Raw genomic sequence first — 19913 nt, forward strand, 5'->3', positions numbered from 1 at the left:
AAATAAAAAATGTATATTTTCAACCAAAAGTCAGAGTTAAAGCATATGACTAAATCAAATGAATCTAGACATAAAATGCATTTAAAGTTTAATTTAATTTGATTTAGTCCTATTCTATAACTTTGATTGTTGGTTGAAATGGAGACGTGAAACCAACATATCAATGATTATTTTGTAGACAAAGTGGAATTAAATAACTTTAGAAATACAATGAAATGCATATTAACTAGTTGACAAGTTAAAACCTTGGGGGTCTAAGATGACATATGGAATTGTTTTAAGATGGTCATACCATGGATCATTTTAGCTATTTGATTTAGAATTTTAAGACCCATTTAGGTTAAAAAAAAAAGATAAATTTGGCCTTCAGTACTACAGCCCATAGAAACGCATTGAATAAATGGCAAAGACTTGGCAAAGACAGTCAAAAAGTAAATCATAAAGAATAAGGTTTTGAAATGTCTGTCCTACTTGTATATCTAGGTGATATAAGAAAGCTCAGGAAATATATATACTTTTTACACATTTTTAACCCCTTTTTTGTGGTAGGCACAAAACTACCTCCATACTTCCATTAATGTTTTTAACCACTACTGGTTACCTACAGATGAGTCCAGTGACACTTGTGGAGGTCATAGAGCATAACCGAGAACACCATCCTGTTCGTGGGAATCTCCCTTTTCCACAGTGGGGGTCACATTAGTTTGTAGCCCAAATGGTTTGGACGCTACAAACAGAAGTTGGCACATCGACGGTATCGACTTTGTAGAGAAAAACGAAGACCACCATCGTGAGAGTCTCATCTTTCCATATTAGCTTGTAGGCCAAACCGTTCGGATGCTACAGACGTTTTCGCGAGAAGACCAATTTTTTGAATGTTTCATGGTCAAACACCGCTGTATCTTGGCCACCTTCCACCGCATAAAGCCGCCATAGGCAGATTAAAACGCAGCCCATGCAATGAATCTCTACTTTACATTTTACGTATTTTGATGGGGATTTTTTTTATTATGTTACTTAGATGGACGCACTGGTGCGTCAATAAACTATAGGGGGTTAACAAATGATATGTTGGATTCATGTCTCCAACTCAACCAAAAATAAAAAAGTAGATAAATCTACTGTAAATGTTGATATTTGGGTGAATTGTCAACCAAATACAATATTACTTTCTTATTACAGCAAATAGCCTAATGTTAAGGCTATTTTAGAAACTAATGTAACATTCACCCTTAAAATTAGGAACACATCCATGGCCACATTTAGAATTTACTGTAACTATACATTTCTTATGTAATTATATAAAGCGTGCATGTTCAAGATAGGTCACTGCAGGTATGTGGAGATCTTCACAGTTGCTGTAATAATCTGTAAGGAATCTCAACTAGCATTGATCACTTGTACCATGTACTTTTAATGTAATCTCAACTGCAATCCAGGGACTGGTTTCTCGATAGCGATGCAATTTAGGCTTACGAGTGTTTTAACTATACATATTTCTTACAATGGCCGAAGATGTACACTGAAAAAATATGGGGTTGAGGTCAGGGCTCTGTGCAGGCCAGTCAAGTTCTTCCACAACGATCTCAACAAACCATTTCTATATGGACCACGCTTTGTGCGCAGGGGCATTGTCATGCTGAAACAGGAAAGGGCCTTCCCTGAACTGTTGCCACAAAGTTGGAAGCACAAAATCGCCTAGAATGTCATTGTATCCTGTTGAGTTGTGATTTCCCTTCACTGGATCAAAGGGGCCTAGCCCGAACTATTAACAGCCCCAGACCATTATTTCTCCTCCACCAAACTTTACATTTGGCACTATGCATTGGGGCAGGGAGGGTTCCCTGATTTGTTCGTCGGACTGCCAGATGGTGAAATGTGATTCATCACTCCAGAGAACCAATTTCCACTGCTCCAGAGTCCAATGGCAGTGAGCTTTACACCTCTCCAGCCCACGCTTGGCTTTGCGCATGGTGAGCTTAGGCTTGTGTGTGGCTGCTCGGTCATAGAAACCCATTTCATGAAGCTCCTGACGCATAGTTATTGTGCTGATGTTGCTTCCAGAGGCAGTTTGGAACTCTTTAGTGAGTGTTGCATCCGAGGAGGGGTGATTTTTTTACGAGCTACATGCTTCAGCGGTCCCATTCTGTGGGCTTGTGTGTCCTACCACTTCGCGGCTGAGCCGTTGTTGCTCCTAGACTTTTCCACTTCACAATAACAGCACTTACAGCTGACCGGGGCAGCTCTAGCAGGGCAGAAATGTTATGAACTTACTTGTTGGAAAGATGGCATGTTGAAAGTCACTGAGCTCTTCAGTAATGTTACATGGAGTGGAACAGGGAAACCCAAAAGCAGACTCAGACGAGGAGACTGGGATGAAGTAACCAAGGTATTTATTGAAACACGGGGAATATGGAGTGCAGGCCAGGGGAAGCTCAGGCGGGTTGCAGGAAACCAGGTGCGGCGGCTGAGGCTGGAGCGAGAGGGGTTGGGATAAGCAGGTCCGGAGGGGAGGAGGGGTTGGGATAAGCAGGTCCAGAGGGGAGGAGGGGTTGGGATAAGCAGGGTAAGCAGGTCCGGAGGGGAATCCAAGGGAGCAGTAGAGTGGGGAATCCAGGACAGAGTAGCAGGATGAGGAGACAGGAACCAGAGTCAGAGCGGGCAGAACTGTAGCGCAGAGGAAAACCAGGTCAGGCAAGGAAACCAGGCACAACAGGATCTAAATACAAACATCTAGACCCATAGACAGACTGAGCAGAGATTAAGATCTGGCAGTGTGGAAGTGGCAGGGCTAAGTATTTGTAGAGGTCTTGATTATGGAACAGGTTGCAGCTGGTGGGGATCTGCTCTGACTCCAGCACACCCGTCTCCGCACACACAATCACACACACACACACACACACACAGGGAGAGGGAGAGGGAGAGGGAGGGCACTGGGGGAGTGGTGGCAGGTCAAGGAGACACGTGGCAGGAGGGCGTGGCAGGAGCAGATGTAACATGTAAGGCCATTGTACTGCCAATGTTATGGAGATTGCATGGCTCTGTGTATTTGATTTTATGCACCCGTCAGCAACATGTGTGGCTGAAATAGCTGAATCCACTCATTTGAAGGGGTGTACTTATGAATGCAACTCTACTTGCTCGCTAGCCTAACTTCCTTTCATGGGCAGCGATACGCCAGGCCTGCTTGTTAACACTAGCAATCTACATCTAGCTTCATATTGAACTTCCATCCTCTCAGGCCAGGGGCACAAGGTTTAAATGTAAGGTTAGATCAGAATCGCCGTTCTAATCATTGGTCAGTACGGAGAATTAAATAAAACCACAAGTCCAAATCCATATCTCCATCGATGGCTAATTTAGGACCATTTTAGCTAGCAAGCTAGCTAGCCACCAGAGGAAAACAACACAACCATACATTTCTTTTCTGTCAATAATGAAGTTTGGATTGGGCAAATCCAAACCTGCTTCCCTCGACACGTTTTCTTTTGTGCGCCAGCAACATACACAGCTGAGCTCACTCAGTTTAGCTCAATGCTGTTTGGTTATTATTTTATTTGTTTTTTTATCAAGGGATGACAAATACTCACTGGCTTCCCTTGCATTCAATGCTACTGGCGGCAACAATGTCATACCCTTTCTGACCAGACAGCATCAGATAGATACCCTAAACATACTTCAGACAGAGGGGTGCTGTTTTGTTCGTTTGGATGCTTTCTCCAGTGAAATATGTACAGCCTCTTGCGAATTGAAGGAAATGTATGAATCATAGATAGACGAAAGATGTTTTTGTTGTTGTTGTAAATGTTTGGGGGAAGCCTGGCTTTCCTTGGCATCCATGAATACACGTCACTGGGTCTATGTAGCCTACAGTAAGTAGGCTGTTTGTATTTTAATGCAGTCATCTCGGTTTTCATTTTAAGCTGATTTTTATCCTTCCCTTGTTTGTAACAATTGCAAAGACATTGGCAACTTTATACTTGTAGTCAACTTCGGTGTGAAGTTATCAGTGGTCACAGAGCTTCAGATAAACATCTCGGTTTATATGTTTAGCGGAGTTCTTCTGTGTATAAAGTGACAAGGTAGGGAAAAACGCGTCTAACGACAGACTTAGCTGCTCTATGAGTGGTCTGAGGCCGTTGGTAAATAAATAGCGTTTTCAATTGAAACTTTAGTAACGATGGTATTGGGACGATGCTCCTACGAAAGGTTAGAACTATGAATTTAGCCTTAAGATGCTTTTGGGAAACTGGGCCCAGGTCATTTGGTTCTGCTATTAGATAAATAAAGAAAATATCTGACATTGTATTCCCATTTGAACTTTGCTGTGCTTTAAGATGGTTGAAATCAATAGTGATAACACATTCGAAATTGAACTAACTTTTGTCTGTCTTTTTTTAGTGGGTGAAAATAGTTTGTAATCTCATTTATCAACGTCTCAACCAAATAGGACCCAATTAATTATCCACATTGAAATGACGTCGTGTGCTCAGTGGGATGTTACACTGGAACATATTGTCTTCATTGAGCCACTGCAGACAGAGTGCCGTCTGTCCAGTTGCGTGTGGCCATATCGACCACTGTGTACATGATGAATCAGCCCATAGAGGTGATGGAGGCGATAGAGCCCCTGAGAATAAAGGCCTCCCTCTGACTGTCAGCATGAGTCATCATGCCACTGGCAGCACATCACTGTGTTGGCTGTCAATCAGTGTCATTAGCCTGTATGAGTAACTTCACCTAATAAGGAATCAACCCCAGAATGAATTACAGTAGATCAATGTGTTGACTCTTCATTTCATCTCATAATTTCTACTTATTTTCCCACTTTAATGGAAGTACCTCACAACCATTTGCTGTGATGGTCTTTCTATAGCCTAATTGTTATTGGTGAAATTGTATATTTGGTGTTGACTATTTGTTGACAGGATCTGTAATTTTCATCATATGCCCTCACCAGCTAGGTTAGTCATCATTAGGAAGCCATTAGGACATCAGAGGTATTTTTCTTCCAATCTGTCTGTCAGTTGAATTAGCTTCAGCCTATCCCAGGGTGTTTATACCATATGCAAATGTCTGACTGCCACTTTGTCTGTTGTTGCTGTTGTCATCGCACCTAGAACATCATAGTTCCTTGTCACGCTCTGTTACTCTCAACTCTCCCACTGAGGAGATTTAATTGTCTGAGATATCAAGTCAGGGGGTGTAATTTGACTTTAAAAGTATAGAATCACCAGGAAATGGAAAACCCTGAGGATGGCACTTGAGAACCAGAGTGATGATTTGCCGGCCCATTTCAGAAGTGCTTCAGCAGTTTTGTCATTTCAATCAATTGGTTTTAGTGTAGGTCACAAAGAAAGTTAAGTTGAATAGCTTTTGAGACAAGTGGAAATATGTAAGTGTTTGGAAAATGATTATTGAATGATGTCTCATACTATACCAGACATTTATCCGAGAGGGGTGAAATGAACTACACTCCAGTGAAACAACAAACCTTGTATAAGAGATCCAGCCTTTCTCAATAAGAAATTCTACTCATAATAAGGCTGAGTCTGTTGAGGTTTGCTTCCCTCTTGTGTCACAGTGGTTAGTCACAACTTTTGTTTCCCTATAGGATGGGATGCCCTGCAACGCTCCAATCTTGCTCCCCTCTTCTTCCAGATGTCTGGCAGAAGAGCTGTGGGGGAAAATGCTGGACGGAGGCCAGATAATGTGTATTTAGGCCCCCACTAAACTGTGTTTTATTCCATTCTGATCAGAGCTACAGTGTGTATGTAGGCCACTCAACACTAAACTGTGTTTTATTCCATTCTGATCAGAGCTACAGTGTGTATGTAGGCCACTCACCACTAAACTGTATTTTATTCCATTCTGATCAGAGCTACAGTCTGTATCTAGGCCACCACTAAACTGTGTTTAATTCCATTCTGATCAGAGCTACAGTCTGTATGTAGGCCACTCACCACTAAACTGTGTTTTATTCCATTCTGATCAGAAACTGTAAACTGTGTTTTATTCCATTCTGATCAGAGCAACAGTCTGTATGTAGGCCACTCACCACTAAACTGTGTTTATTCCATTCTGATCAGAGCTACAGTCTGTATGTAGGCCACCACTAAACTGTGTTTTATTCTATTCTGATCAGAGCTACAGTCTGTATGTAGGCCCCCACTAAACTGTGTTTTATTCCATTCTGATCAGAGCTACAGTCTGTATCTAGGCCACCACTAAACTGTGTTTTATTCCATTCTGATCAGAGCTACAGTCTGTATGTAGGCCACTCACCACTAAACTGTGTTTTATTCCATTCTGATCAGAGCTACAGTCTGTATGTAGGCCACTCACCACTAAACTGTGTTTTATTCCATTCTGATCAGAGCTACAGTCAGTCTGTTTTATTCCATTCTGATCAGGCCAGTCTTTATGTAGGCCACTCACCACTAAACTGTGTTTTATTCCATTCTGATCAGAGCTACAGTCTGTATGTAGGCCACTCACCACTAAACTGTGTTTTATTCCATTCTGATCAGAGCTACAGTCTGTATCTAGGCCCCCACTAAACTGTGTTTTATTCCATTCTGATCAGAGCAACAGTCTGTATGTAGGCCACTCACCACTAAACTGTGTTTTATTCCATTCTGATCAGAGCTACAGTCTGTATGTAGGCCACTCACCACTAAACTGTGTTTTATTCCATTCTGATCAGAGCTACAGTCTGTATGTAGGCCACTCACCACTAAACTGTGTTTTATTCCATTCTGATCAGAGCTACAGTCTGTATCTAGGCCACTCACCACTAAACTGTGTTTTATTCCATTCTGATCAGAGCTACAGTCTGTATGTAGGCCACTCACCACTAAACTGTGTTTTATTCCATTTTGATCAGAGCTACAGTCTGTATGTAGGCCAATCACCACTAAACTGTGTTTTATTCCATTCTGATCAGAGCTACAGTCTGTATCTAGGCCCCCACTAAACTGTGTTTTATTCCATTCTCAGAAAGTCTGTAGGCCAATCACCACTAAACTGTGTTTTATTCCATTCTGATCAGAGCTACAGTCTGTATGTAGGCCACTCACCACTAAACTGTGTTTTATTCCATTCTGATCAGAGCAACAGTCTGTATGTAGGCCACTCACCACTAAACTGTGTTTTATTCCATTCTGATCAGAGCTACAGTCTGTATCTAGGCCCCCACTAAACTGTGTTTTATTCCATTCTGACCAGTCTAAACTGTGTTTTATTCCATTCTGATCAGAGCTACAGTCTGTATGTAGGCCACTCACCACTAAACTGTGTTTTATTCCATTCTGATCAGAGCTACAGTCTGTATGTAGGCCACTCGCCACTAAACTGTGTTTTATTCCATTTTGATCAGAGCTACAGTCTGTATGTAGGCCAATCACCACTAAACTGTGTTTTATTCCATTCTGATGAGCTACAGTCTGTATCTAGCCCCACTAAACTGTGTTTTATTCCATTCTGATCAGAGCTACAGTCTGTATGTAGGCCAATCACCACTAAACTGTGTTTTATTCCATTCTGATCAGAGCTACAGTGTGTATGTAGGCCACTCACCACTAAACTGTGCTTTATTCCATTCTGATCAGAGCTACAGTCTGTATGTAGGCCACTCACCACTAAACTGTGTTTTATTCCATTCTGATCAGAGCTACAGTCTGTATCTACTAAAATGTGTCTGTACAGTCTGTATCTAGGCCACTAAAATGTGTTTTATTCCACCACTAAACTGCCCCCACTAAAATGTGTTTTATTCCATTCTGATCAGAGCTACAGTCTGTATGTAGGCCACTCACCACTAAACTGTGTTTTATTCCATTCTGATCAGAGCTACAGTCTGTATGTAGGCCCCCACTAAACTGTGTTTTATTCCATTCTGATCAGAGCTACAGTCTGTATGTAGGCCACTCACCACAAAACTGTGCTTTATTCCATTCTGATCAGAGCTACAGTCTGTATGTAGGCTACTCACCACTAAACTGTGCTTTATTCCATTCTGATCAGAGCTACAGTCTGTATGTAGGCCACTCACCACTAAACTGTGTTTTATTCCATTCACAGTCTGTATCAGGCCCCCACTAAACTGTGTTTTATTCCATTCTGATCAGAGCTACAGTCTGTATGTAGGCCACTCACCACTAAACTGTGTTTTATTCCATTCTGATCAGAGCTACAGTCTGTATGTAGGCCACTCACCACTAAACTGTGTTTTATTCCATTCTGATCAGAGCTACAGTCTGTATGTAGGCCACTCACCACTAAACTGTGTTTTATTCCATTCTGATCAGAGCTACAGTCTGTATGTAGGCCACTCACCACTAAACTGTGTTTTATTCCATTCTGATCAGAGCTACAGTCTGTATGTAGGCCACTCGCCACTAAACTGTGTTTTATTCCATTCTGATCAGAGCTACAGTCTGTATGTAGGCCACTCGCCACTAAACTGTGTTTTATTCCATTCTGATCAGAGCAAGTCTGTATGTAGGCCACTCACCACTAAACTGTGTTTTATTCCATTCTGATCAGAGCTACGGCAGGGTAGCCTAGTGGTTATAGAGTTGGACTAGGAACCGGAAGGTTGCAAGTTCAAACCCCCGAGCTGACAAGGTACTAATCTGTCGTTCTGCCCCTGAAAAGGCAGTTAACCCACTGTTCCAAGGCCGTCATTGAAAATAAGAATTTGTTCTTAACTGACTTGCCTGGTTAAATAAAGGTAAAATAAAAAAATTAATGTAGGCCACTCACCACTAAACTGTGTTTTATTCCATTCTGATCAGAGCTACAGTCTGTATGTAGGCCACTCACCACTAAACTGTGTTTTATTCCATTCTGATCAGAGCAACAGTCTGTATGTAGGCCACTCACCACTAAACTGTGTTTTATTCCATTCTGATCAGAGCTACAGTCTGTATGTAGGCCACTCACCACTAAACTGTGTTTTATTCCATTCTGATCAGAGCTACAGTCTGTATGTAGGCCACTCACCACTAAACTGTGTTTTATTCCATTCTGATCAGAGCTACAGTCTGTATGTAGGCCACTCACCACAAAACTGTGCTTTATTCCATTCTGATCAGAGCAAGTCTGTATGTAGGCCACTCACCACTAAACTGTGTTTTATTCCATTCTTTATGGCAGGGTAGCCTAGTGGTTAGAGAGTTGGACTAGGAACTGGAAGGTTGCAAGTTCAAACCCCGAGCTGACAAGGTACTAATCTGTGTTCTGCCCCTGAACAGGCAGTTAACCCACTGTTCCTAGGCCATCATTGAAAATAAGAATTTGTTCTTAATTGACTTGCCTGGTTAAATAAAGGTAAAATAAATGTAGGCCACTCACCACTAAACTGTGTTTTATTCCATTCTGATCAGAGCTACAGTCTGTATGTAGGCCACTCACCACTAAACTGTGTTTTATTCCATTCTGATCAGAGCTACAGTCTGTATGTAGGCCACTCACCACTAAACTGTGTTTTATTCCATTCTGATCAGAGCTAGAAAGTCTCAGTAAAAGAGAGCTATTGATTTTTCATCTTTGTTAATGACAGTGAAACTAAGGAGTTTCATGATACATGATTGGGGTGTGTGAAACGACACAAATATAGGGGTATCTTTTCTAGTTAACACAGTCACAGCTCAACATAAAGTCATCACTTTTAAGAGTTCTATTGCCCTTCCAGAGGGGTTTTGAACTCGCATGAAAAGCAGACTGAGATAAAACTAGCGACAGCAGCAGATAGAAAAAAGAGAGTTAGCTTGGGCTCTATTGTTTCTACTATATGGTTTGTGCTGAGCGCTGTGACTGACCACACCAGGTCCTGAAGGTTGTGCAGTACTAACATGTTATGCCTTAAAACCAATTTTGATGCATGCACACGCACGCACGCACGCACGCACGCACGCACGCACGCACGCACACACACACACGCACACACACACACACACACACACACACACACACACACACACACACACACACACACACACACACACACACACACACACACACACACACACACACACACACACACACACGTGCTCTGCAATGAGTTTCCTTCCTGTCCAAACAACTAATGTGTAGGTCATCAAAAAGAAAGGAGGACCAAGGCACTGCTCATGGAGTGAATTAAAATGCCTTTATTTGTATGGCATGTTCAATGAAAACAAAGATGAAAAACTCTGACATGTTTTGGCTGCATGGCCTCCTCTTTTGAACAGCTTTTTCCAATAAACCCTGATTTGAAGAGGGAGTACTATACACATTAAAAAGTGAAGTACTGTAGTACTGTAGATATGTTATCAAAATGAAAATCACAGCTAGAAGCATCAGAACCTCTAGAAAAGTAGTTCTAACCTTGAATATGACTGGGCAAAGTGGTAAGAATAGGAGAGACATCTATTTTATAGTACACTAGATCACAGCAGACATGGACCGCGGCAGTCTAAACATAGCCGAGGGAAATAGAGCAATATGTCCACTAGATGACAGCAAAGGGACCTCCTATGTTCCTACAGAAAAGGTGAGAAATCCATATCTTCATTTAAACCAGGGTACTTAGTCGCCTGTAGTTTGTAAATCCATATCTTCATTTAAACCAGGGTACTTAATGGCCTGTAGTTGTAAATCCAAAGACTTTCCCTTTGGTTTAGCTGTTTAAGACGGTTCCATTTTCTAATTGAGGCCGGAACAGGATCAATACCCGTAGCTTGTAAGGAGGCAGGGTTGCCATGGTGTAAGGACTTGTAGTGCCTTGCCATGGGGTAGTCTTCATTGTCTACCCGTATGGTGCACTTGTGTTCCGCTAGGTGGTTTTGAAGGCGTCTCTTTGTTCATCCAATGTAGAATACCTTGTAATGGACATTCAAATCTGTAGGTGACACGAGTAGTATTGCAGTTAATGAAATGCTTGACTTGATACTCTGTTTTAGAAGCTGTGTCATCAAAATATTTTTTCTGTGCATTATTTCTGCGATGTTTGCACTGGGTGCATTTAAAAGAGCTGCTGGGTTTGTGGTCTAGACACGTCTTTTGAGAGTTACCAGGAAGACTAATTTGTCATTTAGTGTAGGACATCTCTTAAAGCTTCTGACTGGTGGCTCTGGGAAGACTTGGCGTTGTAGCGTATCACTTTGGATGATTCCCCAATTATTTGTTATGTTTCTTTTAATGTTCTCTGCTTCAGTGCTATATTTTGTACCAAAATACACTCTCTCTGATGTATCACGAGGCGCTCCCCTTTGCAACAAGTTCTCTCTATCAAGTCGTCTGGCCATTAAACCTGGATATTTCAGGACCTGAGCGCTGTAGCCCTGGTTCAAGAAGCAATTCTCCAATTCAGCTGTAGTCTTTTTCCTGATTCTGCGGAATTGGAATTGGCCATATGGAATGTTCTCTTTTAGCCTTTTGGGGTAGTAGTCTCCCCTCAGAATGTTATTTCCATCGGTAGGTTTCCTTAAGATTGATGTGTGCAAACAAACGTTGTCATTTTTACTGATGTCAAGGTCGAGAAAATGAATGTTATCATTCTGTCTACCAAAACCTACTATTGTGTACTTTAGCAGCTTCTGTCTACCAAAACCTACTATTGTGTACCTTAGCAGCTTCTGTCTACCAAAACCTACTATTGTGTACCTTAGCAGCGCTTCCTCCTTGTTTCTACAAAATAATGTGAAGGGTTGAACTTGTCATCTTAAATGAATGTGAGCTGACTGTCAATGCCTTTGAAGCCAGCTTGGGTATAATGCCATTCTCCACACTATGACCGTACCAGGCCTGCCAGTCGTGTCAGTCTGATTCAGGGCTCATAGGGCTGCATGAAAATGGTTGCCATAGCAGCAGGGATGTAGATTGCTCTCTGTCATACTAGGGATGGCCCTGGGTGACCTCAAGAATGGCCGCCTCCTCTCTTTCTTTCTGTCTCTTCTCTGTGATTTATTGCCTTAACCCAATGACATACTCCTCTCTCTCTCCTCTCTGACTAGTCCTGCAGGTGCAGGAGCACAAGTGGTCAGGCTGGTCACAGACATGTTGATTTTCATGGGTGTCTGAATGAAATCTAGGGATTGTGACAATCGGTTTCATCCATCTCTCCTCCAGTTTTCAGGTCTCATATCATTAGTTATCATATTATATATAAAACATTTTCACTAGGTTACAAAAAGCCAGAGGGAGGATAGAGGATACATTGTGGAAAGGTGAGATCATTCAACGTTGTGAGTAACTTCTGCCCATAGTTACCTCGCTATATATTAGAATAGTAGAGTAGATTCTTAGCAATTGATTCATAGAATGGGCCAAAGCAGGCTAGTCTAACAGGTCCAAACTCTTCACTGATGCAAACTCGTCAGGTCCTAGTCCTACCAGTCACACTGCAGCTGAGGACATTGTTTGAATGTCCTCCCATTCAGACCATTGAGTGCTGCTGTTGATAAACTCACCAGTGTCAGCCGCGTTAATTACAATGAAGATCTGTGAAGTTATTTGGATTTTTACGAATTTTCTTTGAAAGACAGGGTCCTGAAAAAGAGACGTTTTTTGTTGTTGCTGAGTGTATGTCTGCTCAGCTGCTGACGTCAAAGGGAACTGGCCATGGTGCTGAAAGTAAAAAAGTAGGCCACAGCGTCAACGGATGTGAAAAAATCTGGTAAGTTTAAAGTAAATTATACTGTCCAAAGACTAAACATGTACTTTGTTATTGAATAGCTTGTGTGCTTTTAAATGAGAACTGTAGGAACTAGGCTATCTATGATGTTGGCTTTCTATTCCAGAGACTAATTCGCTGCTATTTTGATTTAGGCTTCTGTGCAGGGCTGACTGGGACATTTTTATGAAAACAGGAGTCATTTGTCCTGCAATACTGAAACTTTTGATTGTATGTATCACTCGTTAGATGGCGCTGCACTGAAGACAGTTCTAGGCTACTTGCACAATCTGAAAATACACCGCCAGAAAGCGAATGGAGTCTAGCACACATTGTGTGCTCACTGGTGAGCAATGGACTTTTACGCTCGATAACTCTGCTACCCCTTTCCCAACTTGAAACACATACACGTTTACCATGTTAACAAGGAGAGGAGTGAACAATATTACTTTTGTTTTTCCAACAGAACGACTAGGACTCCGGAGTCCGGGTTAATTTACGGACTAATTTAAACTCAGCGGAAGCAAACTATTGTATGCAGCTGGTTAAGCGGAGTGTATTCCTACCGAACTTTACTAAACCAATCACGTGCAGTATTGGTTATCCGATTCTGAAGTCGATGTATCGATATTTTTTAAAGCTCTATTAATTCACAATGACTATATTTATGTTTGCGCTTAGGACACTTTGTGAAAAATACACAATGTTGGGGGCTCTTTGCGTTTTCTCCTTCTCCGGAAAATGAGTGCTGTGAACACAGACTATTCAACTATGGTGAGAAGATGTCTTTTGACGTTCAAACCATTCAGGTAAGCATTTACATGTAGGCTACTGTTCTAGTGGTCTCGATGTACAGGCAATGTTCTCTCTCTGTGTAGCCTAAGTCTGAAATTGCGTTGGAAAAAAAAATGTGTTACCCTTATGAAAATGGGAACGTCATGAGTAGACTACAACAAACTCACAGTGGTCAGGTTGCCTTGACAGGAGTACACACCTGTGATGTCATAGAGGTGTGAAAATGGATCTGTCATGTCAGAAACATGTTAGTAGGCTAATGGCATAACAGGTCAAGGTGCATTGCAGATAGTGCACAACAAGACTGAATATGAACTACATATTTCTACAGTAGGTTGCCTGTATTTTCCCCTGTACACAGAATGACATGCATGTACCTATACAGTAGGCCTGTGCACTTGACACTTGAGTCAATATAGATCAGTGCATTGTTTCAGAGCTCTTGGGCATACTCTGATCACTATGGTAAACCTGAACTCTGCCAGCACTCTAAAGGCAGTTAGGCTTGTGCCTAGTGTCTACTGTGAATGAATTCATGTGTGTAGAATGTGTTCATTGACATGCAAGCACACAAAGGTACAGATCAGCTGACAGTAGGTGATATCAACTAGTTATGTGTATTTCTGAACACACTGGTTTTAGCTTTCATGAGCACAAAACTCAGCTCTTCACCATTAGCCCAAATATTGGACAGTGATGAAGTGTGACATCGCTCTTCGGCAGTAAGAGTATAATGTTTCCGCTGAGTTAAATGAAGCTCTCTTTTAAAGGGCTACCCTTTAGGATGAGAAGAAAGAAAGCAATATCATAACCCGTGTTAAATGAGCAGCAGGTGATGTGAGCTGTGGTGTGTAATATGTCAATCTAGCTCTCCATCCAGCAGCTCTCCTCTGGAGGAATGGACCGGAATGGTTTCAAATATTTCAACATTTGCATGAGCATTTCTCAGTGGATCACTTTTCTCATGCAAGGATGTAATCTACAGTTTGAAAGGCATCTGTTATGAGCATTCATTTCCACCCACCATTCTGAACATTTGAAAATGTCTACAGGGATTGTGGTTGCAGTCACAAATATGCAACTGTAATACTTAATGTTATACTTTTTCAGTTGACTTTTCATACATTGTGTTGTACACAAGACCTATGTACTGTATGTAATATGCCATTATCCTTTGTCCACAACCAGATCCCCAGCATTGACGTAGGTAGATTAGTTAAGTATGATGATTGATTGATAATTAATCCATCTCTAGTCTCGACAATTGGATTCTCTGCACTCTGTTAAATGGCAAGAAATGCGGTGATGGGATCAAAACACTTAGTGAAACCGAAGTGGACTTAAAACAACGAAGTAAAATAATTTGTTTTCATGATGCCGTCAACTCCTGTTTGCTGAGCTATACGAGGTGCCCCTGACGACCACCATGAAAAGAATTGCAACGCATTAGACCAATGGCCATCGAATTCAAACTTGTCATCTTTAAGTTTCTTTGTTATTTTGCATCATCTTCTTGTGCCCCATTCCTTTTGTACTGTACAGCTCTTTTGCTTTCATTCTGACAGTTGATTCCCCCCCTCTTCTCCCCTGCCTTAACTCCCTCGTTTTTCTCTTTATTGTTCCCCCTGAGTTCTAACCCTGAGTCTTGCTCTCTGTCTCCTGGCTGCCCTGGTCCCTGTCCCTGCAGGATCTTTGTGGTGGGGATCGGCTTCTTCAGCCTGTGCTTCCTAATGACCTCCCTGGGGGGGCAGTTCTCGGCCAAGCGACCCGGAGACACTCCCTTCACCATGCGGGCCGAAGGTAAGCTCCAGAAAACAGACATTACAGCGTCTCTCTCTTGGTAAAGCCTGGCAGCCTCTGAATACTACATACGTTCTCTGCACACAATAAACACGGATGAACATGCCGAGTGCAGCAGAAGCCCTTGATTGCAGGCAGCCGGCTGATAGACCTCATCAGTCTGCTGCTCACCAGATGGGGGTTAGGGGGGCTGGGGAGATGGTGATGTGGGTCTTGTTACTCTCCCCTCACCTCCCTGTAGTCTTGCTAAGATGTCACCCCCTCCAGGTCTTTAGTATTCACCCTAGTCAGTGTTCCGTGCTCTGGGAAAGCAGGCTCTTAAATTTCGGAGCACGTTATCTGTGTTTGTTCTATGTGCCCCTGCATTTATATCACAGTGCACAGATCATTTAGAAGAGTCAATGTTAGCTTGGGCGCAGTTGCCTCTCAGCTTTATTACAGCCTGACACTCTGCCCTATGAGGATGAGACAGTGTCAATGTGGGCATTATCAGGTGACATAACCACCCAACAGAACAATATAAAGTGGAGAGAACTCTTATTATTAGAATTATTCCTGTGCCTTGTTGTTTTACAGATGATTTGCTTTGTTCAGCAGTGATGCTTGCTTGTAGACTAAAATGCTGCTGCAGTGCAGTGATAATACACAGTACAGTAGGAATCTCTAGTGACAGCTTATTTGTCTGTGTGAAAGCCTGATCTAAAGCAGAATCCCTCTCTGTCCTCCAAACTGTGGATAAAATCCATAAGTGATGGATAATCTTCATATAATGTAATCTGCCGTGCTGCACGCCAAACCCAGCAGAGAGAGAGAGAGGGAGAGGGACGTGGGCACGCAGGCAAGCAGAGGAAGGCTGGAACGCAGCCTGATAAATTAACCACTCACAGGCTGCAGTCTGGGGAAGGCGTTTGGCCCTCAACTCATTAAACACTGCCTGCTACCCAACCAGGGAAAGCCTTGCTAAGTAAACTCTGAGCTTCTGTGTGTGTGTGTGTGTGTCTGTGTGTGTATTGAATGGGAAGGATGGAGGTCAGTGTTCATTGGAGCAGCACCAGGATAGTAGACACCAAGTCAGCTACTTCTGTCCCCAGGGGTGACACAGAGAGCCTGTTGACTGTGCGATCTGCTTTAGTGATGAGGATCTTTTAGTGCACCCGCGCACACACACAATTTGTGTTTTGCAAGAGGGAGGAAAAAGGCTAGGGGCCAAGTAAATGGGGGATATTTTTTTACGTATTAGACCAACTGAGCATAGAAATATATCCCAGATTGACTGTGACGGTAATAAGCCTTTTAGTAGAGCTCATGAACGGACCTGTAGTTGATCGAGGAGGAGTTTAGATGTAGATGGACGGGAGAAGAAGTATAGATATGAGGAAACCCAACAGACTGGTTTCTAACGTAGGGAAGAGAAGGTTGCTTGATGAAAGGCGTTCGCCAGTGAACAGTTCACTCTCCCTCAGCCGTTTGTTTTTATAATGGAACACACTTGCAATGCAACCACAGGATAAAGCCTCAACAAAACTGTGTTAGGACAGTCTACTGTCTACTGTTTTCTGTTCATTATAGACAATACAGTCATTAGAGGCAGCCTGAGCCTATCATAACATGTTGTCCATAATGTTCTTTCAGAGAAGTCTAAATTAAATTTGAGTAGATACGGTATACTACTATACAATGAATGATGCTGCTGTAGGCTAGTGGGAGGATTACAAATCAATGAATTGTTTGTAGATTCCTCCCAGATCCTGTCTGTATAGTATCCAACTATGCAAGCTTTGATGCTATTTACATTGGATGATCTGATGGCTAGGGCTTTATGGGCTTGTTGTGTGGACAGGGAGAGAATTAGCAGGCATACCGGCTCTGTTGTAGGATTCTCCCTGGTTGGATTAGTGACCACACTGGGGATATACACAAAGTTATACAGAATTGATACCCAACAATGAAATAGAAAAGATTCCTAAGGTTTCATACAGACCGTGTTTGAATCTTGCATTTCAGTTACCTCCACTTATTGATATGTCTCAATTCAGACCTGTCTGAGTCAACATCAATACCAATCAATGTATTGTAGCCTATTCTCAGTGACTGCTGTTGCTCAATTCTTATTGATAGTACAATATTGTACTATTTGGCTACACCCAGTAGGCCACTGAAATAATGTCTGTATAAACGTTTACCCCATTATTGGTGCAGGTTAACATTTTTGGGGGTGAGTCTTGTCCGTGACGCAGAACTGAGTGATATCCACTAGATGTGCCAGCTGCAAAGTCAAAATGAGCTATATTGTAAAAGTGAATAAAAACTACATTTAGGTTAGTGTTAGGCATTAGGGTTATCAGTGTGGTTAAAGTTGGGGTTGTATGACTTTGTGGCTGGGCCAGCTAGTGACCACTGAGCAGAGCTGCCTCCAGCACATGAGTCATCCCAATAAATGCTAACCTGCATTCTGCAGGTGGTCTTTCATGGAACGTGAAACTAATGATGTGGTGGGGGACTATTTCCTGGAAAGGACGAAGGCATGAAATTGGGAAACGTTTGATCCTCTCTATCTTAAAGGCTGCAGAGGTGTTCCAGGGGCTTCTAATAATGTCTTTGAAGCCCTCCCTCACAGAGACCCCTTTTTCCATAGGGGCTATTAATGTGGCCCTGCCTGGTTGTTGGGTAGATGGAGAAAGGGTACATTTAATGAGCTCCAAGATTTGCCCTTGGCAGGCTGATGCTGTTTAAATGGTTGATATACAGTAGTTTGGATGTAAACATATTTTGTCTGTCCCCCCTGTATGGCTGAGAGATGAGAGGCAGAAGTTCCATTGTGCTGTTCTACAGACTCAATCTGAGTAGCTCTTCTATCAGACTAGCAATACACACTCAATCAGAGCTAGGTCACAGCACTGTAGCATCCTTTAAGGAACCACCCATTATGAAGCTTCTGTGTGTCTATTCACTCAGTCACTGTAACAGTGTGTTTGTGTACTAGGCCTAAGGTGTTCTCTCAGCAAAATGCCACTGATGGATGTTGGTACACATCTAATTAACAGGAGGAGTCTGGCGCTAATATGGGGCCAGGGAAGTAGACTGGCTCACACACATTAGGCCCGGAGGCCAAGTGGGGGGTAATAACTCATGAACTCTCACCACATATGTTGTTTTCCCCTACATCTTGTAACCCATAGTAGGTCACGTATTGCGTCAGAAAACATAGTGGTTGGGCAGGAGCCACTAAGGTGAGGATGAAACAGAGAGAGCTGATGAACTATTTTGCAGGATGTACACAAGAGTGAAAATGACATCTAATTTGACCTCCATTCAATGTCACGGCTATCTTGTCACAATGTGTTCACATGTTAATTGAAATGCTAATAATGCAGTTAAATCCATCCTCGTGTTAAGACTTTCACTGCAGCTGTGTTCAGTGACGCGTTCATGACAACGATAGACCATGTATTGTGTCGTTCAGCAGTCGTCACTACCTAAAATAGAGCAATTAACTGAATTCTCAAAGTGAAGACATGGCTCTTTACTGTACAGGTCTCTAAAAAAACAGATTGCCTTGGTGAAAGAAAAATGGAACGCTTGAAACAGAGGGCGGTCTTCTCAGAAGTGGTTTTGAAAAATAGGGATGAATTGGCCTTTGTTACAGCATGCATGTGTAGTCCCCACGGACAGAGAGACACTGCAGGAGGTCCAGCAGGCTGTGTAGTCCCCACGGACAGAGAGACACTGCAGGAGGTCCAGCAGGCTGTGTAGTCCCCACGGACAGAGAGACACTGCAGGAGGTCCAGCAGGCTGTGTAGTCCCCACGGACAGAGAGACACTGCAGGAGGTCCAGCAGGCTGTGTAGTCCCCACGGACAGAGAGACACTGCAGGAGGTCCAGCAGGCTGTGTAGTCCCCACGGACAGAGAGACACTGCAGGAGGTCCAGCAGGCTGTGTAGTCCCCACGGACAGAGAGACACTGCAGGAGGTCCAGCAGGATGTGTAGTCCCCACGGACAGAGAGACACTGCAGGAGGTCCAGCAGGCTGTGTAGTCCCCACGGACAGAGAGACACTGCAGGAGGTCCAGCAGGCTGTGTAGTCCCCACGGACAGAGAGACACTGCAGGAGGTCCAGCAGGCTGTGTAGTCCCCACGGACAGAGAGACACTGCAGGAGGTCCAGCAGGCTGTGTAGTCCCCACGGACAGAGAGACACTGCAGGAGGTCCAGCAGGCTGTGTAGTCCCCACGGACAGAGAGACACTGCAGGAGGTCCAGCAGGCTGTGTAGTCCCCACGGACAGAGAGACACTGCAGGAGGTCCAGTACTGAGGTGAGCTGTTGTGACTTCTGTGGCTCAGGTAGAGCATGGCGCTAACGCCAGGGAGTGGGTGACGGGACCACCCATACGTAGAATGTATGACATGACTGAGTCGCTGATAAAAGCGTCAGCTAAATGGCATATATTATTATTATTATTATATTACTAAAGAAGACATGAGCTTCCATCAGGGTGGCCAGACAAAGAGACGGATGCTTTTCTGTTGGATTTTGATAAGCTCACGACAGCCATGGTGTACAGATCTTTCTCACTCTATTTTCCACGATAGGCAGTGACATTTTGCAGAAGGAAAATACCATGTTTCTACGGGTAGGGAGGCCGTACAAATGTTTTTGATAC

General features: G+C 43.0%; 1 protein-coding gene across 1 annotated transcript in view; it reads left to right on the forward strand.

The window, feature by feature from the left end:
• Positions 1–12944: 12944 nt before the first annotated feature.
• The window catches only part of LOC118364666 (alpha-1,6-mannosylglycoprotein 6-beta-N-acetylglucosaminyltransferase B-like), an 88695-nt gene continuing 81726 nt past the window's right edge, over positions 12945–19913 (forward strand). The window contains exons 1-2 of the mRNA XM_052491310.1: positions 12945–13467; positions 15141–15253. Coding sequence (XP_052347270.1) covers positions 13400–13467; positions 15141–15253 — 181 coding nt within the window. The 5' untranslated portion in view covers positions 12945–13399. The remainder of the gene's footprint in view (positions 13468–15140; positions 15254–19913) is intronic.

Source organism: Oncorhynchus keta, chromosome 32 (assembly GCF_023373465.1).
Source record: "Oncorhynchus keta strain PuntledgeMale-10-30-2019 chromosome 32, Oket_V2, whole genome shotgun sequence".
Taxonomy (NCBI): domain Eukaryota; kingdom Metazoa; phylum Chordata; class Actinopteri; order Salmoniformes; family Salmonidae; genus Oncorhynchus; species Oncorhynchus keta.